The 26655-nt window shown below is 42.5% G+C and overlaps 1 protein-coding gene across 1 annotated transcript in view; it reads right to left on the reverse strand.

Annotated features, from left to right (window-relative positions):
* Positions 1–530: 530 nt before the first annotated feature.
* PACRG (parkin coregulated) overlaps positions 531–26655 on the reverse strand; it is a 514366-nt gene continuing 488241 nt past the window's right edge. The window contains exon 5 of the mRNA XM_028103356.1: positions 531–691. Within this exon, the coding sequence (XP_027959157.1) occupies positions 531–691 (161 nt within the window). The remainder of the gene's footprint in view (positions 692–26655) is intronic.

Consider the following 26655-nt stretch of genomic DNA (forward strand, 5'->3'; position numbering starts at 1 on the left):
CTTCTGCAACTGGAATAGAGATTCAACAGTTTTATTGAATGTCAAAGCACAGAGTTCTGCCCAGCTGCTGGAGAGGTGCTGCAGAACGAGGGTTTCTCTTCCATGACAAACACCTATTAAGCAGTCAGCATAAACTCTTCCCTTACAACCTCTGACATCACCCTCGGGGCAGGCAGACACAGAATAGCAATTGCTGAATTGCACATGAAAATTATAGTTTTATTGTCTATACAACTGAAGGTTTAACTCGGACTCCTGCTTCTGTCCGAGCTGTATAAAGAAGCAATTCTTCTCTGAGAACAAATAAGCACAGTACGCTATTGTAATCTAAGAAACAGGCACTATTTATGTATTGGAAAGCCTTGCTCTCAATAGGGCTAACGGTCCAATGGCCCATAAGCCACTATTTTAGCAGCTGTAGAAAAGAAAGCTGTAGAAGTCACCAGGAATGAGATGCCGAAAGTAGCAGAGACGGATGACGGGAGCGCGGGCCCGGGAGGGGAGCCCGCGCCCGCCGCGGCCGCCCGCCGCTAGTTGAGCACGCACGATTCGTAGGTGGGGACCATGTACTTGATGTTGATGAACGCGTCCTCCCCGCCGTAGCGCTCGAGCGCTTGCAGCGTCTCCTGGATCAGGTCGCCGATGTTCTCCCTCTTCTGCTGGCTGTAGTCGATGCCATCTCCCGAGTTCACTGGTTCAAACACACAAAGAGCCCCGTTATTGTGCCGTTTTCTCCAAAAAGCCCTACACATCCGTCTAGGCATTTTCTCCGAACGCTTGTTAGGAGATACAAGCGTGCAACACGTTCTAGGTGATCTTGCGGAGTTTTAGGAGCGCTAACAACTCTATAAAAATACAAAGCCCCACACACTTGAGCTGCTGAAAACTCCTCTGAACTAAAGAAAGAGCAGACCAAAGCTAAGTGGGGTGATCACAGTTACACGACAGATCACAAATCTCGTCTGACAACGGTAAAGAGCGTTCTCTTGGACCCTGAGTTCTTCAAAGTCCCGACAAAAGAACGGTCTCTCATCAGGGCGTTGGCCCTACGCGGTTTGAACGGATATACTTGGGAAGGAGAGGCTGAGCCCGTCCCTGTGCCTTTGGTGCTGTTGTACCTGCCCCTTCTCCAAGTGTCACTCGTCTGCAATGATTTCCGTCACCCCGGGTGTGGGTGGGCGAGGAGGAAACTGCCTTTCCTGCTGTGGCTGCTCTTGCTCATCACTGAGCAGGATCAGAGCTATGAGTTATGGTTTCACAGGGACCCAGCCAAGGCCGGGCCTCGCAGAGCTTTGAAGGGGCCTCTGCAGCTTCCCCTCAGGTTCTGTGAGGGAAGGGACTCCCCAGATCGGCCTCCACCTCAGACGATTTGGATGAGAAGTATCTGATTGCGCCCAACCTGTACGATGTCTGCAGGAATTACCCAGGTCGGGGCGGGGGGGTGGGGAGTCTGACTAAAACAGAGACCCTTGGCTTCCAGCGGGAGGATGGAGGTCCCGTGAGGTTTCCCCCAGGGGCTGTCTTTGACACACATTCATGCTGCACTTCACTCACAGATTTCCAAGGGCTTCGGCCACACTTGTGCTCCCAGTAAGCGGGGCATTATTAGGCCTCTGCCAAGTTGCTGACATCAGCCCATCTTATCTCTGCTGAAGTGAGGTGCAGTGGATGGGCTTGGGCCGCGGCTGCATAGGGTGGGGAGCTGCAGATAAAAGTCCTTATTCTATCCATATTTCAAGTATGGCTCCAAAATGTTGATTTTGCTTGAATGTGAAAATTATAGAGGGAAAAATGGTATTTCAAACTTTTTTCCTCAGTTATTTGGGACACTTAAGGAAAGATTGAGTAATGGTTCAGACCAGTATTGAAAGTAACAATTGCAGCCCCACATGGCAGAGATCAGCAGTTCTTTTGCTTGATTTTTCCAGAAACTTATTAGAGAAATATCAGTCTTCTGTAGCATAAGGAAAATGGGAATTGTTCTCCTGGTTAGTTTCTTTCGGTGGGGCTGAAGGCAGGCAGAAATATCACTGATTTTCAGAAATGAGATTATGAGTCAAATAGCTATGGTGTATATTAATTTTTCGTAACAGATGATCTTATAATGCAAAGCCATTGTCATTAGGTGGGGTTTTCTTTTTTTTTTTTTTAGAGAGAGAGTGTGTGCGCGCACTCGAGAGAGCATGAGGTGGGGGGGAGGGGCAGAGGGAGAGGGAGAAAGAGAATCTTAAGTAGGTGCCATGCCCAGCGCAGAGCCTGATGCAGGGCTCGATCTCACAGCCCTGAGCTGAAACCAAGAGTCGACGCTTAACCGACTGAGCCACCCAGGCACCCCAACTAGGTGGGCTTTTCTTGCTCATGATGGAAGCATTTCTGTGATAGCACAGAAAGCTCGATTTAATGTAGGGATACAAAGGGGCACATGCACCCAATGTTTATAGCAGCGATGTCCACAATAGCCAAACTGTGGAAAGAGCCTAGATGCCCATCAACAGATGAATGGATAGAGAAGACGTGGTATATATATATACAATGGAATATTATGCAGCTATCATAAGGAATGAGATCTTGCCATTTGCAATGACTGGATGGCACTGGAGAGTGTTATGCTGAGTGAAATAAGTCAATCAGAGAAAGACAAGTATCATATGACCTCACTGATATGAGGAATTCTTAATCTCAGGAAACAAACTGAGGGTTGCTGGAGTGGTGGGGGGTGGGAGGGAAGGGGTAACTGGGTGATGGACACTGGGGAGGGTATGTGCTATGGTGAGCGCTGTGAATTGTGTAAGACTGATGAATCACAGACCTGTACCTCTGAAACAAATAATACAGTGTATGTTAATAAAAAAATAAAAAAGATAAATTACTTACAAACCAGAAAAAAAAAAAAAGAAAGCTCGATTTAAGTTAAAGTTTGATGTACAGGGTAGTTGATCATCCTAAAGAACCAAAATATAAGTTACTATAGAATGAATAAGAGATAAGATGTTTGAAAAAATATTTTTACCCTATTGCTTTTGAGCAAAAGATAAACTTTTTTTAAAAAACGAAAATGTTGGGCGCCTGGGTGGCTCAGTTGGTTAAGCGACTGCCTTCGGCTCAGGTCATGATCCTGGAGTCCCAGGATCGAGTCCCACATCGGGCTTCCTGCTCAGCAGGGAGTCTGCTTCTCCCTCTGACCCTCTTCCCTCTCGTGCTTTCTATCTCTCATTCTCTCTCTCTCAAATAAATAAATAAAATCTTTAAAAAAAATTAAAAAAAATAAAAATAAATAAATAAATAAATAAAAATAAAAAACGAAAATGTAGACAATGCACACTTAAAGTAACAGGCTTATTTTTTCCCCCTTTAGATTTACATGGTGATGGGAGGAGAGAATCCCTGCAGTCAGAATTGCCCACTAGGGAAGACAATGTGGTATTAATCCACTTGGGGGAATTTTCCAAGAAAAGAAGGTCTTTGAATTGAATTAAGAGAGAAGAAGGAAGCTCGCGCACATGTGCGTGTGTGTGCGTGTGTTGGAGGGGGTCACTGATATTTGTTACAGGTGTAAAGAAAAGATCTTAAGGAAGAAAGTCCAAAGAAGGCAGGAAAGAGAGTCAGAAAAGGGGGCAGGAGGGTCAGAGACAGTTCATTTGTGATGAGGTTGATCAATATCAGAGAACACATCTGTTAGGAACAGCTTCTGCTTCCCAGAATTCCAATCGGAATGGGGAAGAATGTCAAGCAGGGGTCTTTGACTGATCTTTCTGTGCCTCTTTTTCCAAGATGACATTCCTGATACACTCCTCCTGGCCATGAAAGAGGTAGACTTAGGGAGAAGGTGGCATGAGCTCTAAGCCCATTGCACAAACCCCTGGAGGACACATGGCAAATACAATTGGTGATGGTGCTGCATGGTGACAGCCTTGGTCTAGTTCCTTATGGCAACAATATGTAAATTAATCACTAATAAATGGCATCTTTTGTTGGCATATTAGTCAAAAGGTCAAGAACTGAACAGATCACGGGACAGACATATTTTCCTGATAGAGGCAGAGGGGGCTGGAAAGTCTGCACACAATGGAAAGCTTAACACACCCCATTTTTCCCACTGCCTTCCAGAAGTCTACAATGACAAGCAACACTTTATTTCAATAATAACCTATTCTTACTTTTTAAAAAATATTTAACTGTAGGAGTAAATAAACTATGTAGGGCTTTTTTGTTTCTTAACATTGTAAAAACCCAAGTGATAAAAGAGAACAGAACAGAAGTTGCTTATTCAAAAAGTGAGTTGGAGTTGGCATATTTTGTGGTTGCAGAATGTATATCACTGGGGCAGAAAAAAAGACCAAAAAGGAACACATCCCTTATTCGGCATGCTTTTATGATGACAGGGCACAGTTTAGTGTCAAACCATGCTGAGAGGCAGGTGAGCAATATGGTCTCCATTTCCAAACAGCTATATTGCCGGTTTCTTTGAGAATCTAAACTGGAGCTCACCATTTTCAATACATGTGAAGCTGTTGGAAAGGAGACTTGTAAGAATAGGGCACTTAAAAAAAAAAAACCCAGATGTTATTTACAATCATCAATTCTGATTAGGAAGATGACATTTCTATTTAGGAAGCTAGGAATCTGTTTTATGTCCAGCAGCTGTAAAGATACATCAATGATGGAAAAGATATGTTTTATTTATAACCAAACAAATAGGGCTATAACAAAGGTGTAAGCCAGATTGCTTTTCTAAAGGCTAATAGGCAAGCAGAGCAGGGTGTAGCTTCTCTTCTGGGAGATTCTTTCATGAAGGAGGCATACAGGTAGTGATTGAAAGTTGTACCTGATTAGGTACCCTCATAAGTGCATTTATTATTCTGCATGCTGAAGTGGTTGGTGATGTAGGCAATACGTTTCATCACATGCATACTTTTTTTTTTTTTCTATACACCCCTCTTTAAACTGCCCTGATCTGGATGCTTTCTCTTTCCAGGAGCCATATTGGTCAGAACTGGGATGTATGGATCCCTGTCTTGCATCAGGCACCAGCATGCTCCTGGTGACGAACTCAGCTTGTCTGAGACGTGACTATGGTCACACCTCGTCACCAAGGGCCACCTCAAAGGGGAGCGACGTGAGACATATCTGCATTTCACCCAGATATCTGCCATATAGTGGACACGGACCAGTAGCAGATACGGATCACGTAGGATTCTGATGACATATTCTCTTAGCACTTTTGTGATTTCTAAACCATGTAGAAGCTGCATTCTTTCCCTCTAGTTAGCGTGACTACAGGAAGGGGGGAAAGAAGGCAAGGGAAGCAAAGCCAGAAGGAAAGGGGACACTTGGTGGCCGGAGCAAGGCCTCCCCACGTCAACTGAGGTTGGTGTTGGCAGCATTGCTTGGCCACACTGAGGGTGCCTTTGGTCCCGGCACCACCAGGAGTCATTACGATGTGATGCCCTCTGTAGACTGAGCACTCTACTAGGCACCGCAGGGTAATGCAATCCTGGAAAAACTGGCTCTTTTCTTTGGGAGAGCTGATCACCTCCCTGGGGACCTCTGAGCACCCTCTTGTAGAATGCCTTGATCACAAACAGGCACGCTGGAAGGCAGTACAGGCTCGTGCACCTTGGCTCACAGACCCTCAGTGCCACAAGCACACCCTTTGCTGCTTGTCTTGTCTTGGGGACCTGTGTCCTGAGAGCACCCTTATCTGTGTGTTTCCATCAGACGCCCCAGACTTCCTCCCTTAGAGACGCAGACGGCCACAGCGAGGCTCAAGCAGTTACATTCCAATTTGGATTTTTCTGACTCTCAACAGTTTTGGGTAAAAACTCTTAAATGTTAAATGTGGAGATACTCTCATGTGAACAGTACTATGCAAAGGTAAGTTATTTGGAAGCGAAAGCACTATTTAAGGCATCAGAAATATAAAACCCATAACTACTTATCTGGGGTGGCTTATTCCACACGCCTCAAGTATTTATGTGATACCAACAGATGAAATAATTTATAAACTCAACCTGTACTTCCTGGGTGTGACTAAGAAGATGGCCAGGCACAATTTCCAGAAAGGAAACACTTCTGTGGGCTTGGGGGATGTCCTGGCTGGAGCGGCACCTTGGCCCCCAAGGGCAGAGCAGGAACCCTGCGGGAGAGACCTGAGTGCTTTCAGAAGCTAATGAACCACACACTTGGAGAGAAAACGCTGGCTTGGGAAACTCTGTTAAAAAGCAGGATCGGGAAATGATGAGAAGGGTTCAAATGCTGTCCAGACTGTTGTCACTTTATGCTCAATACTGACTTTTGGAAGCTGCGACTTTGTGATGTTAACTCCCCACGCTCAACAACCACGGCGGTTCGTGTCGCCTCACCCGGGTATGACAGCACCTTGAACAACTGGAGAAATCAGCACATTTCTCAGACAAAAGGACGATTAACCTGACAGAGCCGCATTCACCGCCTCCGCTGGCCGCACCAGACAGTGAGCCGGGCAGAGCCGAGCTCGCAGCGCACCTCAGGCTAAATTACAGCCCTAAAACCAGGGCTTTGAAAGAAACTGCTACTGACGCATCATGGTCTGGCTATACCCACCTCTGGCCAAGCGGGTGTGGGGTCTAAAGCGTTGTCAAGCGTGGCCACTTTGCAGACACCGTATTTGAATGTGAATCCAGGCCAAGTCCAGCTCAAAGCGGTTCTCAGTACAAGAGCATCCGTTGATATAAAGCAACTTGCAGGGGGCACATTTGTCGCACCAGTTCCCTAGGTGAAAAGGCTGGTGAGCTGAGCGGGCAGTGAGGACTCTGGTCTTACGGTGTGTGGCCCACCGGGGCTGGACCATGTCCCCGAGGCAACACTGAGTGAAATTTTTTTAAAAAAGTGCTGACAGAAGAAACCAAATTGTTTCTTTCTGGATCAGAATAGGCACTTTTTGGTTTCTCAAATGCTGCACTGAGCTATTTCAGGAGCTCTAAAGACCCAGTGTGAGGCGTTTGCCCTGTCAGGACCTGTAACCTGTGCCGGCCACCCTCACAGCAAAGCTGCATTCCTTCGGGCTGGGTGTCAGTGACATCATCGCTGCGGAGCACGGAAGTGAGCCCTTGAGGCCTGGGTTCAGGTCGTGGCAGGTATGTGCAGGTGGACCCTACGGCCGGTATTATTATTACTATTGCAAGGTGTTTCTTGATCACATTGAGCCATCACAGATTTTCTGTTGGATGAGTCTGAACAAATTTTTCCTTTGGGTGTAATGGATTTAGCAATTACAAGATTGAGATGACCCAAACAGGAATTCCCTGGGCACACTTAACTGGTATTTCAGCAGATGTCAGCTTCAGTAGAATAAAACTAACATTTTCCAAATGAGATTTATTAAAAAGATAACTCTTATCATTAAAAAAAAGATGTCATTGAAATGATATCTCATAATACTGATGAAATGGTTTAGAAAGGGTTGCTTTTGAATTTTTTCTTTTTAATCTAAGAAAGAAAGAAAAGAGAAACAAAAGATATATCTTTTTAAGAAATTTTCACTTTCAAGACCTAGCTTAAATCATCAATATTTGTTTTACTCGAAATATCTCTCTATTTGGGGTTAGCTTGGACCCAATTTACTCTAGAGAAACAGTTCCCTGTTTTGGAATAAAAGGGCTTTCTCCCGTAAAGTTTGGAAAAGTACTGTGGAAACAATTGTGAATTCCAGTCTGATCCTTTTCGGAGATGAGGGAATAGAGGAGAAATTGAAGAGGGAAAGAAAATCCTATAACTCAATTCATTTTTCTACACTGCGAGAAGGACACTTTTGGGGAGATGTTTTGAGGGTCATCTGTTTTTAGAATCCTAAACCAATGCTTCTTTTGTTTTCTTTCTTAGGTTTGCTGTGGTACTTTGAGGGAACTGATCTTTTTTTTCTTCACCATAACGTATGTCACCCCATTCGGAATTCCAGGTGTTTCCATGTTTGGCTTAAGCTTAGCCACCACTTCCTTGTTGACTTCTTATCTTCTTAGAAAGTGACAGTTTGCAACATACCCTGAAGTATGACTGTACAATGGGTATTTCCAAAGTCTTCATTCATGGGGGTGTGAATCAAAGTTGCAATGCTTTTGCAACCAATAACTTATAATAACCATAGCATTTTGCATGCTGGAGATGCCCAAGGGCTTAAATACTTCAAATCTTTTCAGATCTTGTTGACATTAATGAAATTCACAAGATTTTTTCCCTCTGAAGATAAAAGCTTTGAAGCAAGACCTCGATTCCCAGTTGGATGTCTCTCTCTCTTCCTCTCTTTTTGACACAGGGGCTGGGTGACTAAAGCAAGAGGCTACTAAGCCAACACAGTTTTGAAAGCTCAAGGAAGGGTTTTCATCTTCTGAATGGGGCCACTGATCACTTGTGAAATTGAAGACATCATGGATCTTGGCCCAAATGTCAATTAAATATTAAAATTCTCCTTCAGAGAGACAATGAAAATTTCTAAACAATTGCCATTCCCCAACTGCAAATTAGATGTATTTCTCTATAAATATTAACAATTATGATATTAGAATGTACTGGCACAGTAAAAATAACATTGGATATCAAGGCAAATGACTTGTAATATAGTTTTTCAACAACTCAGCAGCTTCAATGTTCAATAACTTACTAGATGCTTCACTCTGGACAGGTTGCTTAATTTCTCTGAACCTCAGTTACCTCCCCCGTACAAAGAAGGGATTGAACTTTGGGTGATCGCTGGTTCCTACCATCCTAACATTATGTTTTGTAAGATCACAATATAACTTGGAACACAATATAAGCTTTTTGGAAATGATGGTTCTTCAAGAGATGCATTGTATTTCAACTGAAAAGATGACCATAAAGCAAATGTATAATTCTTCAAAGTAAGTCACAAATCTTAAAGCATCAAATTCATCTTTCAAATCAAGTTCTAAGAAAACCTGAAAGGCCTAGTGGTTATATAATTCTAGTTAAGAAAGAAAACACTGTCAAAAAGTCAAATTATTTGTTGACACACTGTGAAAAGTGATTCCATTCTGCTATTTCAATAAATCTATATAGATTTTGACTTCTTAGACTAAAGACCAAATGTATGGGTTGATTTTTTTTTTTATATATATTCAATTGATAGTGACTTGATCAAGATTACAAAAAAGCAAGTTAGGTTCATCTCTGATTAATGACTATTTTAACCTGGAGGTTATACTGAAAAAAGATAGGTGGGTTGACCAATTTATCCCTCTACAGGATAATTATAACAATAGGTTCAGTGGTCACTGAATTAAACTGGATTCAAGCTTTCGAAGTGAGAGTGTAGCTCTTTTCTTGTTGGCCAACAGGATTCAATGAGAAGACTGCTTCTAAAAAGGAGCAGAGAGTTCTATGTCCAGCTCTGTCCTAAATCTATTTCTTGCTGGCCTATCTCATGGTGGAGTAACAATAGTAACAACAGTAATGATAACATAACGTCACTTAAAACAAAGACTAGCCCAATGAACTAGCTGTTATTATTGACTCCCCTCCATAGACAAGCAAACTCAGCTTAGGGAAGTGAAATAGGTCAACAGAGCAACAGAAACAGCGGGTGATCCTGCAGACAGAAACACAGAAGTTGTGGCAGGTGTCTGCTGGATTGCAACAAGAAGGATGATAGGAAGACCCAGAAAGAGAGGTGTCAGCATCCTACATCAACACAGGGAGGGCACAAGGTAGCAGAAGCTCTGCCTTTCTAGCTGTAGAAGAATTTCAAGCCTGTAGAGGAGGAATGCCAATCGGGGGAGAGGGTCCAGGGGAATGACTGTGGGCTGGGGGGGCCGATACTGGACTTGTGCAACCAACGCATTCGTGTTTCACGGGGCAGCAAACTCATCTTAGCCTCCTTTTTATGATACGGACTATTATGCTATCTTTATCATAAATGCTTGAAATAATGACATCCTTCACAGAGATGTGCAGAAAGACAAAAATCAGGGCTGGCCGGTTTCAAGGACTTTTTTTTCAGTGCCATACAGTACATGAGGAATAGGGGGAAATTCTAGGATTAATTTTACATTCCATACCCCCATCTTTATGAGCATTTTATGATTTACTGGTTTCCCCTGCTCTTTGAAAGTAAAGTATTTCTATGAAATCTTTTGTAAGCCAAAGTAGCATAAATCAAAGAAGCAATTACCTTTAATTTATATGGAAGAATTATTGAGTGTTCCTAGACCCCAAAAGTAACCTCTCTTAGGGCGCCTGGGTGGCTGAGTCAAGCATCTGCCTTCAGCTCAGATCATGATCCCAGGGTCCTGGCATCGAGTCCTGCATCTGGCTCTCTGCTCAGCTCCGCTTCTCCCTCTCCCTCTGCCTGCCGGAGTGTGTTCTCTCACACACACTCTCAATCTCTGTCAAATAAATAAATAAAATCTTTTTTTTTTTAAAAGAAGAGGGTGAAGAGGTAGACAGTAGGAATCTCGTAGCTACCTTTCTGTATCTTTAAAAAACAAACAAACAAAAAAGCCAATTCAAAGCCACAGAAGTTGGGGAAGTTATGGAACAAAGTCCAAGGTCCCCATCGTCTTTTAAGTGTTCCTTCAGGACACTGTTTCATATGATCCTTGAATAGTCCTTGATGGAATCTAATGCTGTGCAGAGGTTCTCAAATCGACCCACGAGGTGAGTGCTGACTTCATTCATCTCACAAGCCCTGAGTCTGGGCTCAGAAGATTAGTGCCATTTTTGACTCCTCCCTTCGCTGTATTCAGTTTGCAATGTGTAGTGCATGGTGGGTCTGTTCCATAAACCCGGGCCACCCTGGGTTGTAGCTAATAGTCTATTCTGTCTTCCCATCTTCTGCAGCCTCCTCTTGCTTGCTTACTTAGCCTGCAGATTAACTTTCCTAATCGCATTCTCTCCTGACCACAACCAACATCTGTGTCTACATCGTTTGATGTGTCAAATTCAAGTTCCCGGTCATCTGGGCCCTCGATACTCTGCTCTTCCTCATGAGGTCAATCTCCTACTTTGCTCCTTCCCATCAAGACCTCCTGCTCCACACGGACCAGATTTCTTCCTAACTCCAATGCATGCAATTTTCATTTCTGTCTTTGAAATTCCCCTTAGCAGTATGCTCCCCTCTCCCTCCTGGTAAGTCTGACCTTACCCTTTCCAAGGCTAGCTCTGACTTCCTTCCTCTGTGAAGTTGACTCCACAGTCATCTTTCCTTCTTCTGAATTCCTAGGGCCATAGCTGGCAACCCATCCAGCTTCCTTATTTCCATGCCACTCTGGAACCCTTAGGAAGTGTTTGATGTTTACTTAGTTTTCCTACATTTTACCACCTCTTGAAGGACAGGATCATACTACTTATAGCATAAACCTTGTCCATTGGCATAAAATGCAAACTGAACATTTGTAAAGGGAAGGAATGAATGAATAAATTACTCCTTTGTGGGTTTACCCAAGCCAGATTTGATATAAGCAAATTCAGTTCTAAATAAACTATATGTTAAACGTAGTGCCAAAAATTTGCCTAATGCTTATTCTTTATTCACTATTTACGTGCCTGGGAGTTCCTATCCATGGAAATAGCATCTATGTGAATTTAGACAAGTTTGATCAAATGTGTTTAAGTGCACGGAGGGTCTCTATAGTCAGACAGCCTCATCTCTTTCCCAAAGTCTTCCTATATTTAAAGTGGGGTTTGTCTGGATCACCCTCAAATTTGAGAAAACTTTTTTCCAAAATGAAAAATCAGATTATTCCATTCACTTTATTAGCAGTGTTTATTCCAAGATGGAGAAAATGCCCACTTTTTATAGTGTCTTCGTTTAACATCTAAATTTTGTTTAATATAATTTCTTGTATGTCCAAACAGTAATTTCCAACCAGCTCCAGAGATAACCAAATACATGATTTTAACTGGAAGAGAAATATTGATTGCTGCTTTCAGGAGTGAGGCAAACCTATTGGAAATAATTTTACTACTTTTAGACTGATACTGAAAATTTTTTAAAATGAGCCAAAACGACAGCTGTTATTACGGTTTTCCATTAGCAGGAAACATTAATGATACAACCCACTTTCAGCTCTAATTTTTTTTTTTTTTGTAATTGAGGCACAAAAATGAAAAAAAGAAATTTCAAATCTCTACCAAATGTTACCAGCAAATGCAGTGAACTATGGGCAGATATATTTCCCAAATTACCTTTGTTGGAACTTTCACCTATGTAATGAATTCCGAACTCAAGCCTACTTAGGTCGACGCTGGTGATCGCCAACATGACAAAGTTTGGTTAGATTGTTTTAGATGGATAACCTGCACAGCGGGCACGGAGCCACAAAGTAAAAGGCCTCCATGGCCTTGATGCACTTTTTGTCCTATTGCAGAAAATAATTAAGGAGATAAACTCACTAATGGTGCTTACAGTGAAAACACATGTTGATCAGATGCTTTCCTGCTTATCTGGGATTTATCTCAGCTTGCCTTAACTACCTACTCCTTGGAAATTCTAAAATGAATTATTGGGTGCAAAATTCAAATAGATTTCCGAGCCATTAGCTGGAAATTTTACAGAGTGGGAACCTTTCTCATCAAATGAGCTCGACTAATGCAAAATAATATATTAAATGAACAAATCAGAGCAATCTGTTGGGCTGAGCTGACTTAACTGCCGTATAAGCGCCACAGTGAAAAATTTCAAGCCTTTTACGGCTGTCCCGGTTTAAAATAACCTTGCAATATCTTCCAAAGCTCTGACTATCAACTTTTATCAGCCTCTACGCTGGTGAGTTAAATGTGGCAAGAGACATCCACTTTGCCACCAAGTGTGTTGACACAGAATGCCATCTGAAAATACTTGAGCTTGCCCAACCAAAGTTTTACAAATGTTCAAGGTTTTGCTAAAGCCCAATCAAAGTTTTGGACACGTAGTTAAAAAGAAAAAGAGGTATCTAAATTGTGGGGTTGGGGAGCTGGGAATGAAAATCAGGTTTGTGAGAGAAGTGAGACTAAAGCTTGTTGGAAATGCTGGTAGGCGAAATATGCTGACTTCTGATACTTTCGAATGAAGAATGTGTATTTGCCTGAGTTACATTTTTATCATGGAAGATTCCTCAGCTTAGTGCACACAACTGCTTTCCTCTGAATCAGGATTTTAAGAGGAGGTGAGTCTAGACAAAGGCGTGGTGAAGTAAAACAATAGTATCCCCAAGGGGTGAGGCCAGTGGACAATGAAATGCACCCGGGCTTGTTGAACACAAACGCTTTGCATCCTGGCTCCGTGGGACCTTCAGCCTGGTACCGAATCTCTGATCGAAGCAGCTGTAATACCTACCTGTGAGGACAGGTGCCCAGATAAAATGAGAGGACCTGTGTTATGTCCTTATGACTTTAAAAAGCTGTTGAGAAATTTCCACAGTGGTTATTATTGTAGCCACTAGGATGTCAGGCTCCCTGCACCTGGATAACAGTGGACTGTCCATAATTTAACTTTCCACTGGGGCAAGACAGGAGGGACAGCCCACAGAAGAGCATGGAGGAAGCTTTTGCTTTATCATTTATAAAATGGGTTCACTCTAAGGCCTCAGAGAAGGAGCAGACCCGAGTCCTGCTATCTTCAGGTCATGCAGAAGCACAAGTTCACTGTCACCCAGACTCACCAGAACCTGGGGTTCCGGTCGTCCTACTCAGGTGTTGTTTGTCCTTCTAGTCTAGACTGTTTCCTCGGACCCTGCTTGTGTCTCAATCAAGATACTCGGTTGTGGGATTTTTTTTAAGCAAACCATTTATGGCTTAAGCTTATCCTCCAGAGTTTCCTAAGCTCTCTTCTCCCCCAGGGACGGTTCAATATGCTGGTGCCTCAGTGAGTGGGGGAAAGATGGGTTACTGCAAATGGCGCTCAGGCTGGCCTCTCTGAGCACTGGCAGCCCTGTTTATTTCTCTTTCGCTTCGACGAAGTCCTGATTTGTCTAATTTCAGGGGCACAGTTCGTGATGAGCCAGTTCCCTAGATTGCTGGCTGACTGTGTGAGATGCAGTCCTAGTGAGCCAACAGGACAAAGCAGATTGTCTTTTGGAACGCAGACCTGATGCTCGTGCCTCAAGCCAAAATTAGGTCGTAATTATGTAGCATTTTATTTGCTTAATATTTGCAAAATAACGTATATTTGGATTTCCTTATTTTGTGTTTTGAGGTACTAATTGGCACTTAGTACGTACTAACAACAATGTGTTATAATTGCCATTTTATATCAAGCACGTAGCTGGGGGACGGGAGTGGAGTGAGAAGGTATCCTTGCCTATTGCCGACCACAAGGAGAAAGCTATGCTGGTGAAGACACAGTGAAACCAAAGGAAGAAATGGAGCAGTGTTCGGGCTCATAGCTCATTCCCACAGGAAGAGTACTGACTGACATGGGGCTTTAGGACACTTGCTCTCCTGTTTCTTATTCTAGCTAAAATCAGCCCATCTACCACCATCACTGCATGGGTTGCTATTTTGGCCAGAAAAGCTCTCTCTCCTCTTCTAGACTCTTCAAAGCATGGCCCTGGGTCCCTTGGGATGGTGGTGGACTTCATGGCCCCTGTCCCTGGCCAGGCTCCCACATTTGACCTTAGCGAAGTAGACTTGGAGCTTCTGAACAAACTGGGGCAAATGTCCTGGCAAACAAGCACATATGTGTAACTTCTATTCCCGATGGTTCTGGCTATGTTAGATCTGCACAGGAAAAAACCTCCAGGAGGTAGAGGGAGAGACCTGGACTCAAGGCTCAACGGATTTCTTGCCATCATTTACTCCAGGGTCCTCTTACCAGGGATCTATTATCCTTCTGTCTTGTACCACCCAAGGCCTCTAAGTAAATCATTCCATTTAATTTCAGTCTCTTGGAAATACTGTCTATTAAGGAATGCTGCCCCTCTACAGGCTTCTATGGACAAGACCTATATTCTTGGTCTTAAAAGATCTGCCATGTGATGGTGGGTCCTTGTATCTAGGCTCCTTATATTTTTATAGAGATATTTGGTTCAAAGAAGCAGCTTTAGTGGTGGGGATTTCAGGAGTCAACAGGGTCTAGCGCAGGCCAGGCAACATTCCTGGCCTCTGGGAAGACACCAAATTCGTCACCTACCCTACTTCCGAGTAGGCTGGCCTCCGCTGAGGGTTGCAGGACTGGTAAGGCTGGCTACCCCTCCCATGTCTATGGGCTTGGGCTGTGGGAGGGGTGCCTGTGGGTGCCGTGGGAGAGAGAAGCTGCTTGTCTCAGGGGCGGAGCAGAGGCTCTTTGTTTCCCAGCGCAGCCTGCCCAGGCCTCACACACTATTGTCACGCGCTCTGAGCACCGTTTGCAAACTGGCTTCCCAGCTGGAGCCTGAGACGACCGAGGCGGTAAGTTCACGGAGGACACCAGGAACCAGGTTCTAATTTAAACTCAGAGGCAGTCTTCCAACCTCTGTGATTTCAAGAAGATGCACTGTGTAGTGAGTGGAGAACAAGATTGGTCAACACATGAGCTCACATTCCGGTGGAAGAGGCAGAAGGTATCCCAAGAAACCCAGGACCGACCAAGAGCATTTCCCAGAGTGAGAAGTTCGAGCGAGGAATGCAAATAGGCCATGTGGCAGCGAGGGATGGGACTGTCCCGGGAAGGTGACCAGGAAGGTTTCCTGAGAAAGTTACATTTGAGACCTGAATGCTGAGAAGAAACAGGCTTGTAACAAACAGCCTGGGAAGGATGCCCTGTGGCAAAGCATAAACGCAGAGAAAGGCCTTGAGGTTGGAAGAAATTGTCACCAGAGTGCACGTTTCCACCAACTTATCCAACTTATCACGCATTCGTTCTTTTCAACACTGATACACATTACACAGAATTGTACTTTTTAATGACTATTTAGCAGCTGCAGAGTTGAGGGAGTGTAAATTATGTGGCCATCCTCCTCTAGTTAGGGACATTGTCTACTTTCCAATTTTCACAATTTTCAAGAATGGTGCAATACATATACATCTTGGTGTGCACCCTCTCTTTCTTTAGTTCTGTTGTTTCCTGGAACCAATTCTCAGAAGCAAGGTTCCTGCTTCAAAGACTGTGAACGTTTTTTGCAGTCGTTGGTGTGTATATATATATATACACACTGATTTTCAGGAAGGTTATGCCAATTTAGAATGTTACGGGCAACATCTGAGTTTACTTGTTCACCGCAGCCCTGGGTGCTATCATGAAAATCCTGGTTGTTGATTCAATGTACATGAAATGTTATTCAATGTTACTTTAGTTAGTGTTCTTCCCACTACTTAGGAAGGCTAACATTTTTTTCCTTTTTTTTTTTGCTATGTGGGTTTCATTTTTTTTCTCATGAGAATGATTTGTTCTTTAGCCTGTTTATCTACTGGGTAGTTTTTATAAGAGAAACAAAGTCTCATAACATCCTGGGAAGCTAGGGAGTGGCAAGATCTCTCCAGTTAGATTTTCTAGGGCACAAGACATTCTGGCATTCATTTCTTTTTGACTGATTCAATAGACACTGTTTCAGAGGGCAGCAGGATGGCCTGAAGAAATTCCTGTTACTTCTGAAGTGCCCCGAGGCAGTACTACCCTGGGAATTGAAAGAATCTGAGGGATCGTGGAGGAAATCTGTGGATTTTGGAGAAAATCGCATAATCAATAAATTACTTAGAGTAACTGATTATCACCTCCAGAAGGAGGAGCATTTACAGTGATTCAGTTTCTAAAAAGCTTTCTTTACAACCTTCCCTTATGATTTTCCAACCACCCATCCAGCTGCCTACCTGTCAGTTTGCTTCCTAGGTCATCCTCTGAAGGACCAAGCTCACTTACTAATGAGGCTAGTCACAGGCACCACCTGCAGCGATTTGGTCTGGCCCTCATTTACAATGTGCCTTAAATCAAGACTTTGGGGTTACCTTCAAACTGGATTATTTACAAATGAGGCCACACAGAGCAACACTGTTATTTTGGAAACTGAAGTCTGCTATTTATCTTCAGGAGAGGGACAGTGCGGACAGGTGCAACATGAGCGTCCTCATAAAACCATGCCAGTAACCTTAACCCTGACCTCTGGCTGGAGATGCATTTCAGTGAGTGTACTAATATCTCTTTTAAGTGTAAATAAGCACAGTTGTGTCAATTTTGTTTTGAGATCTGATGATGAAACTGCCCACCCTCTTTAGTGAATAACAAGGGAACAAAAAGTCTTTACATATTCTCATTTCACCTTAATTAATGAAACAAAGCTTTGTAGCAGAAAGAAAGTTGCATATTGCATTGAGAGCAGATACTAAGGTAAGAACAAACATTATAAAGGATTTTGAATTTCTGATTGGCACTGAATATTGAAAGTTCAGATTGATAATTGACATACCATTCAATGAGGTAAAATAGAATTATTTGGATAGACATTTCAGGACACAGGACTCTTATCACCTCCTCTTATGTAGTGACAGTCTGTTATAAGATGCAATGTTATAAATTAAGAAAAAGCAAGCTGTTTGCAGAAATCAGTGTGAAGCGTTTACAGTTGTTTTCTCACTTGGAAAAGCTACGGGTGGGTCTAATTATTGCCCCATCTGAAAGACCAGGTAAAATAAAATGCATGAGATACATCAGAGGGCTGCACATCTTAGCCCGTTGCTCCAGCCATCACTCTGGTCCTGAGTCCGCCAGGAAACCACCGATTAATCCTATATAAAACTACATAACTAGGACCCCAAACATTAGGGTTCTAAAAAGCCGGAAGGTAAATAAAATTACAAATTTCTTTAAGTCGTTACAATTGTTTTGGAATTACTCTATGAAATTAATACTGTACAAATTGTAATTTTGAGCCACTGTGATTAGTAAAAATTAAATGCAGCTACAGATATGGTTGTCAGAAAATTTACTGTAAAATAAAAAATAAATTTATATCTGATCCTTCAAAATATTTCTTTCCTTCCCAAATTTTGCCCAATGGTTCTCTCTTCCTTGAGCTGCCATTTAACATTTGAGGAAAACTGAGACCACCATTGACACTTGACATTTACTGGCTAATTTTAAATGTGAATTTTGTTTTTAGTAATTTTCCTTGCTCCTCCAAGAAAATAACTTGTTTAAAGATACCATCCTCACTAAGTCTAAGGTTTTTTTTTTTTCTCTTATAATATCCTTTTTAAACTGTTCTATACAAGTACTTCCATAGGGGATACAAAACAATATTATGATGACATAATTTGTTTTACTCCCATGCAATTTCATATAAACATACATAAAGCAATATTATAGCAGATTAACTTGTTTATATGAGATTAAATTCTCATTAATATATTTTTAATGTTTTATGAAAAATAGTTTAATACAAGGAAGTACAATTTCCTCATCTATTTTACTACAATTGCATTTTTTAGATCATTTTCATTAAAATATCTAGTTTCCTAACCAAAAAAAAGTTCTTTTTTTTCTTAAAGAAATAATTGGGTCATCTTCTGTAATTGCTATTGGAGGTATCAGGCTAGGTGGTATTTTGACAAAAATAAAATCTGGCTGGAATTAAAACAGAAAAGTGTTAGAGGGTATTACTAGCCTATGAGAATGTCTCAAAGTGTGGTTAGTACTGTTATTTTCTTTTCCATTATCTCTTTTGTATTCCTCATTGATGTTGATAAAACATGATTTTCTAGGTCCTCATTTCATTTTCAAAAATGAAAACTTTCATTAAAAGTCTCACAACATGGCGAGCCTCTATTCTTTATATATCCAGACCTGACGTACATTAATACATGTACCCATAATTCTTTGAGTATTTGTGCTAACTTTCTCTAATATTCATTAGACTTCATTACATAATTTTGTCTTATTGTCCATATCATCTTCTTAGCTCCCCCACTTCTTTACATGGAAGTAAACATTTTAGTTGCAAATCTATCTGATCTCATGGACCATGTATACTGGTAATAACTGAAGTTCCCCCAAAATTAGATTCCCATAATTCCTGATGTACCTCTCGACTCTCAACTCCACAGCTCTCTGCCGAGAAGGGTGCGTTGTCTTGGTCAGACCATTGCCTTGGATCACCCCAGAAATGAGCACGGAAGGCTTCACTCCATTGTTGTACTTTGACTGTTGCCCTTTGTGAAGCCTGTTTGGTTCCCAGCATGGAGACAAGACCCGCCTTTGCGCTGGCTGTAGATATTCCAAACCTCAGAGGTAACTTCGGGGCGCACACACTCGCGTGCCCTGCTGCGTGCTTACACGCGTGTGTGTGATGCCACAGACAAAAAATCAAGACCCCTGCATTCGATCGTTAGAGCTGAAATCCATAGTTCATTATTGACTGATGTTCGTGATGCAAGTGTTGTTAAAATCTCCAAAGAACAACATGGCTCATAAGATTTTTCTAGAAACTTTACTTGCTGTTACAACTTTCATATTAACAATAAAGGGCAGAAATGGAAAATCTTTTCTGGTAACTTGAATAATTCATTGATACACTGGGAAGGTGTCTAATAAATATTAGTACTGTGTTTGATTTTTACATTCAGGACCAATCCATATCTGTTTCTATGTTTGAAAAAAATCCTTGCCAAAGTGTGAGATTGCATGCTTATTTCACTGAGCCCTGGATGGAAGGTAATACCCATCTTCTATAATAGTGCACTCAAAAAGCAGGGAGAAAGATCTTTTTAGAGAGCTGGAAGAAACAGAATTTTGAATTAATCTGGTTTAGATTACTCAATATTATTGAAGAATATTAATACAGCCAGTTAGGGAGTAGAAGCATCTTTGAATTTGCACTATTTAAAACAAACATTGGCCAAATGACAGTTTCCTATAACATTTCCTCCTTCGTTCTGAATATATTATGCTGTATTTTAATGAAAATTTTGTTCCATGAAAAATGTTAGACATTGGACTATGTTACCAAAAGAATTCGGACTTGTCACTTGTGAAAAGAAGAGTGACTCATCCTACACTCCACATCCCTTCAGTGGTCAGAGCTGGCCACCACACTTAGTCCGTTATGATCTGACTCCAAATTTGTCTTACTATTACAACTTCACCATTCTCTCCTGCCTTCTGTCTCTCTATCCCCTCAAATTCATCCTGAAAAGGATTATTAGAATTAACCACCTAGTTAAACCTTCATTAACTCAGTTTGTTTTGCATTTCTTCACTGGTGAAAACCTTTGGAAATTTATCATTATCTGTGGAATAAATTTCAGCTTTCTTGGCTTGGCATTAAGCCCTTTTTAAATCATCTCCCACAGGAACGTTGGGCCCCAGTGAAATAATTGTTACCCCCAACCAAGAGTAAGAGGCTCTCCACCTCCTCATTTTTCCTTTGTGCCATTCCTTCATTCTGAATCCCTTCCCTACCTCTGCCTATTAAAATCTATAAATTTCATTGTATCAGACTTTCCTGATCACAAAAATCACAAGATATTTTTCTTTTAATCATTTACACAGAATGTATGCTTTTCTTAGAACACTTATTACCAAGTACCCCATTTTACAGGAAATGTGAAAATATCTCAATTACCGAGAGTTAAGCTCCTTGAAGACGGGAACTATCCTTGAATTTCCCATGCTGTCTCTCTCTCTTTTTTAAAAAAATATTTTATTTATTTATTTTTGAGAGAGAGAGAGATCACAAGTAGGCAGAGCGGCAGGCAGAGGGAGAGGGAGAAGCAGGCTCCCCACTGAGCAGGGAGCCCGATGCGGGACTCGCTCCCAGGACCCTGGGATCATGACCTGAACCAAAGGCAGATGCTTCACCAACTGAGCCCCCCAGGTGCCCCTCCTATGCTGTCTCTCTTAATATGGTAGGTGTTGAAGAAACTTTTGTCTCATCCTCGCCCTGACCTTGGACTTCACGCTAAGCTCATGCAGATCTGACTTCATTTAATGCAGCATCCTTTGTCAGTGACAGCTGTGTGAATGGGCCCCTGCTGAGCACTCCCCCTTGAACCATGACATAATAATAATAGCAATGCTGATGTTCGTTGCATGTTTTCTATTGCCAGGTACTGTACTGTGCTGAAATGCATTAGTTCATCTCACCTTTGCAACAGGCCGCGGGGCAGGTGCTGTTACTGGTGTCCTCATTTAGAGTTTGGGCAAGGAAGCATTAGAGACATGGAGTGAGGTCTGCAGCTGGTACTGGGCAGTAAGGGGGGCAGCCTGATGCAGTCAGGGCTCCATCCCTCTGCCCAGGAGCTCCTGGCCTGCTTCCTCCTACTGGCTCAGTCTGGGCTTGCCTGAGCATTTCCATGAGCCAAAGAAAGGGGTAGCAGTGGCTTTGAGATTTGGGTGCTGCTATACATTCTGGTTCCCTTGGAAAATTCTCTCCTATAAAATAGATTATGGATATAACCCGGCCCCACTAAGCCTGTCCCTCGGGGATTGTTTGTGTGCGTGTGAATTAAGTGAATTCAGCTTTGGCACAGAGGGAGGATTAGCAATGATTTGTGGGAAGTGGGTGGCCCAAAGAAAGCTGAGAGGTAGCCTGGCAAAGGCTAAGAGCCTTGCCTGCCGGGACCGTCCAGCGTCCGCCCCACCCACCAGCTGCAGGGACTGGACAAGCAAGTCACTAAACTCTGCCGGTCTTCGTTTCCTCCGCGCCCGGTGGGATCGCAGGAACTGCCTCCTGGGACTAGCACAGGGTTAGGTGGGACAGGGCAGCGCAGCATGGGGCGCACGTGAGCATTATTCGCGTGACATACGATCGTGGCGGTTGTTGGCACCTAGACAGGAGTCATCTTGGAGTTACTTCATAGAACCACGCAGTAGAACTAGATTAGTTAGAAGGCTTTCTTAGCTTTCCTTGAATTCTATCTCAAATATAATCTTCCATATTTAAAAACTTAAAAACATGTAAGAAGAACTATTGAGGAAGTCTGTGAAAAAACATAGATATTTACAACAGAGACATTGACACAAGACTCTTACAAGAAATATAATGACTCTTACAATCTGTGACATCATTAAGCAGAATGCTTTGGAAATACTTAGGAAAAAGAATCCCATAAAGAAAGACATCTTTTAACGGACTTGGCCCTCATGCCTCTAATGCCGAATCAGGAAAGTCAGCCAATCAAAACAAACAAGACTGAAGGACGGGCAAGGACTCTGGACATCAGCAAGCCCTCAACCCAGAGGTTGGGCTGTGGCAGAACCCAGCACTGGCTGTGTGGGCTAAGTATGAGTGCGGGAAATTCCACATTTGTGTACATGAGCGTGGGTTCCAGCCTTCTGTCTGTACGACCCCGTCTAACACTGCGATAGCCTACGGCTGACCTTGGCGCCTGTCCTCCCCGAAGGAGGACTACTTTTATCACTTGGTCCCAACTTCACTGGTCACGGTCTTTTGATTGTAATTTATATATCTATATTTCTAATTGTTTGTATATCTAATTTCTAATAATATGATTGTTATTATGGCAATCCACAGTTAATTGCACTAATGACGAGAAGCCGCCGAGTAAGTCACCCGAAAGAACATACAGTCCTAAATTTGTTTGTATTTCTCTTTAGAATGCACCTGATGATTTTTACTACATACACATTACCGCGCTGTCATCACTGTAGATATTTTTAGATATTATATAAAACGACTTTATGTTCTCTGCATTTTGGGGAGATAACTGAGAAAAGTCATTCACAAGTGTTTGGTGGTATAGATGAGTAGTTATTTTGTGATTAAAAAGTTCTCTATGCATTATGTCTCTCAGATAATCAGGAACCAATTTTATGCTCAAATTCCAGGTAAAGTACTGCATAAAATGATTCAACATTACAAACCTGGCAACAACAAGCAATTTTTAGGTGTTTTTTTTTTTTTTTTTTAGTTCCTACTCAGAGATATGATGATAATGGCCAAATTCTTTTACACTCATTTTAAATTTCAAATGTTGGGTGACGTTAATAATAGCCATTAGTTATGCAGTGTTTCGTCGGCGGTGTGCACTTTATAGACATTGAGTCTGATTCTCTCACAGTCCCACACGATGGGTCTTATCGTCATCTGACAAGTAGAGAAACCGAGGCTGAGACCCTGGAGGTGATGAGTACAGCATCAGAGCTGTCCGGACTCGGAGCCACACCTGAGCTCAGGCCTGTGGGCCCTTGCCACTCCAACACTCTGGCTTCGGCGCCCCCGCTACACAACACCATGTACACAGAGCCCGAGGGGAGAAAGGTGTTTCTTTACCACGGCCAAGTGTATAACTCCCGTGACTGAAGGTTCAGCATCATTCTGATGGTAAATCGGATGCCAGCTCATTTCCAACACTATTAGCACCTTGGAATTTCAAGTGCATGAGATGAAATTGCAATTAAGAAAAAACCACAAGAATCTCAGCGAGGTTCAACAACTAGCCGTTGTCACAAGCTGAATGCTGAGTATCTTCTTCTGAAAAACAAATTCTAAAAAGATGATACAGAATAAACATGATTTGGATAGTGTCTAAATTTTGTGGAGCAAAGAGAAAAGAAAGAAAGGAACTGGAGGCCTAGTCTCTCAAAAATCATTTCCTTAATTTCTAAGAAAACAACCAAGCAAAAGACATAGAGTTCTGCTATGGTGTGTTTTGAGAAATCTTCAAAAACCTCCAAGCCATGCCCACTGTGTGAGGCTTCTACCCCCAACGCAGCACTAAAGCGAAGCGGTACTTGGGCTAATCCACGTCAACCCGTGAAAAACGATTTCATACATCCAGCAAAAAAAAGCTGGTGGTTCTTTGCCCCAACACTCCAATTTCAAGTGTCCAAAGAGCATCTGTGTACATTGTTGAGGCTTGGGGTGCTCTATAGTGACTATAGAAGAGAAAGTCAGAATTTAAGAGAAAAACGTAAGAAATGTAGAACTTTGAAGGAGGTGCCAGAGCTGGCTCAGTTGGCACTCCAAACCCTGGGGGGCTCTGTCAGAGTTTGGGGGCTAACCCTGGCACTGCCTTGCGGGGAAAGACCGAGTACAGCCCTTGCCCAAGGCCCCTGGGGCCAATGTGGAGCAAGGAGGCGTGGAGGATGGAATCCCTGGAACCACCCTGCTGTGGGAAGGCGGCGTGGACTGAAGCTCTCCCAGCTGCTGGGGTGGGAAACTGGCCTTTGACTCTGCTTGCTGGGGGAGGGGTCCTTTTCTCTTGTGTAAGCCTGAGAAGGATCGATCAGGTTTTAAAAAATGTTGACTCAACTTGGTGAAATGAAGTGAGAGCATGCGGTCTTTTTTAACCTACAAGGAACACCAAAAATGAATATGAACCCCATGTTTGCCCACAGTTCCTTTCCTTAGGGCTCTGGATTTTGTAGCATTCTATCACCCCAAAAAATCGCTTTCATCTGACGGTGGCACCGACCAATAAACATAAAGACTTTTAAAAGTTAGATGTGAACTCTTATGTTTTATCTGCTCTTCAGGAAAAATGTAGGATCAGATGGTGTTTAAGGCAACACATATACATATAGACACACACACATACACGTATGAAGACACACAGACACATATACACATTTACATATTGTTAGAGTTACTTGTGGAAAATTTTTTCCCCAAAAGAGCTTTTTGTTGAGGGGGGGAGAAGAGACAATATGGAATTCAGTGAGGAATATGTTTCATGGCTCATGACCAAGGCTCATATTAAGAACCTCGGGTTGTTGAATTTATCCTGAATATACCACTTATCCACAGGATGGTCTTTGCAAACCATCTATTTTCGACAGCAGAAATTATAATTGCATTCTGATCCCGAAACTCAATGGCCAATTCTTGACTAAGTGAAAGTTTTTAATACTTGAAAGAAGCTAACGTTAGTAGCATGGTCTTTCAAAAATGTTTTCGTAAAACTCCCTTTAGAATCCAAAATTTCGTCTTTGTTTCTGTCTGATATTCTACAAAATATTATTTCATTGCTATGTTATTATGTGTAGTAAACATAAATGTCCTGCTTTATGTATCAATAACAAAACATGCATTGTTTTCCTAAAAACAGCAACTCGTGTTGATATTTCCTGACAATAAATATTTATGGACAATTCACACCAGTTTTATCATCCATACCAATTGTAACAGATGTGAGTTCATCATTCAGTTTGGAAGATTTTATAAACCAGTGAATAATGAACTCCCATCCATTCCAAAAGACATGGACTATAAAATAGTATGAATTGTCAGTAAATAGTTATTCTGATGAAATATTCCATTCACCCCTCCACTTCCATAGTGATAGATCATGTTCCAAAATATGCATAATTTTATAGATGGAAGAATAATGGAAGAATAATTTTTTAAAGTGATTTACATGACGGAACCATGTACTACAGCCCTTTCCTCCAATTCAGGAGTGAAATCAATACAACTAACCACGTGTGTCATGGAGTGCTGAGCCGTTTGTTCCTTCCCGAAGCCTGGGCAAATAGCTGGGCTCATTTCGTCGTTGGTATTGAATTCAAACCAACAATGCTTATGGAGCTCCTACTGTGGGCAATGCTCTCTGCTGGGTGCTGTCATCTACCCATGACAAATTTGTAACAGCAGAGTATATGCTTCATAATTATGCTGGCCCATGTAATTACGGGCCGAGATGGCCCATGCATCTCGGAAAATTGATCACAGCACCTGCTGTGACAGCTCAGCTCCTTCTTCTGACAGGCATGGTCCACTCTCTGCCTGTGCAGAAGTGGGTGTCCTTCCTGCTTCCCCATCATAGTTACTGCATTCCTTCCCTTGGACTTTGCTTCCGCTTTAGCTCCCTGGACTGAGCATCCTCCTAATGGCATCACGGGCAGCTATCTCCATGGCGACTTTGGCTTTTCCTGCCATGACAGGAAGCAAGATTAAATCAAAGATAGACTCTCTTTTCAGTTTGATGTCAGGTTGTGCTAGGAACTGAGAGGCTGAGAGAAGACCCAGTCCCCGACCTCATGGAACTTCAGTCTAGCAGGGAAGAGGGACATTGAATAAACATGTACTTCTATCATGCTATGGGAGCGTGAGACCTAGAAGCCTGATCAGGCATAGAGAGAGGGTCAGGGGAGCTCCCTGAGTTGGATGATTCAGGGCAAGCCTGATGGAGGAAGAGGGAGGGAAAGGGGGCGTAAAGGATTATAAACAAGGAGAACAGTTTGAGCAAAGGCCCTGAGGTGGAAGAGTGTTGACCTGTTTAGAAACGGAGATGAGTCTAGTGGACCTGGAGGAAGGGAGGGGGTATTTGAGGTGAAGCTGGAGAAGTAAGCGGGATTCAGATGACATCAGGGGATACGGGCCACATACAGGATGGTCATCCACCTTTATTCTAAGGGTAAAATTAGATATTAAGGATGGTTGTAAATAGACAAGTGACAATTAATTTTATATTTTGGCTACTGTTTCGACAACGTTCGAGGGAAGATAAACTAAATGGTTATTGCACTGTCCAGGTGCAATGCAATCAAAGTTAGTTTGTTCTAGGGCCATAGAGAAATGATGACATACTTTGGAAGATACAAAAAATAGCACTTGGTGTTAAATTTGATAGAGGGTGTGAGGGGGATGTCTGTGTTTCTGGCTTATACAGATGGATAGGTGGCAACAGCATTAGCTTCAATAGGGAACACTGAGAGAGGACGAAGTTTCGAGGTAGAGGGAAGGGTACGGATTTGCCTGTGGACACATGACAACCTCTTCAGGGAGGCGTCCTCAGGGAGACAGGTGGCCCTCC

Source organism: Eumetopias jubatus, unplaced genomic scaffold (assembly GCF_037043125.1).
Source record: "Eumetopias jubatus isolate StellerSeaLion01/CBP00866 unplaced genomic scaffold, mEumJub1_p1.0 scaffold_6, whole genome shotgun sequence".
Classification (NCBI taxonomy): Eukaryota; Metazoa; Chordata; class Mammalia; order Carnivora; family Otariidae; genus Eumetopias; species Eumetopias jubatus.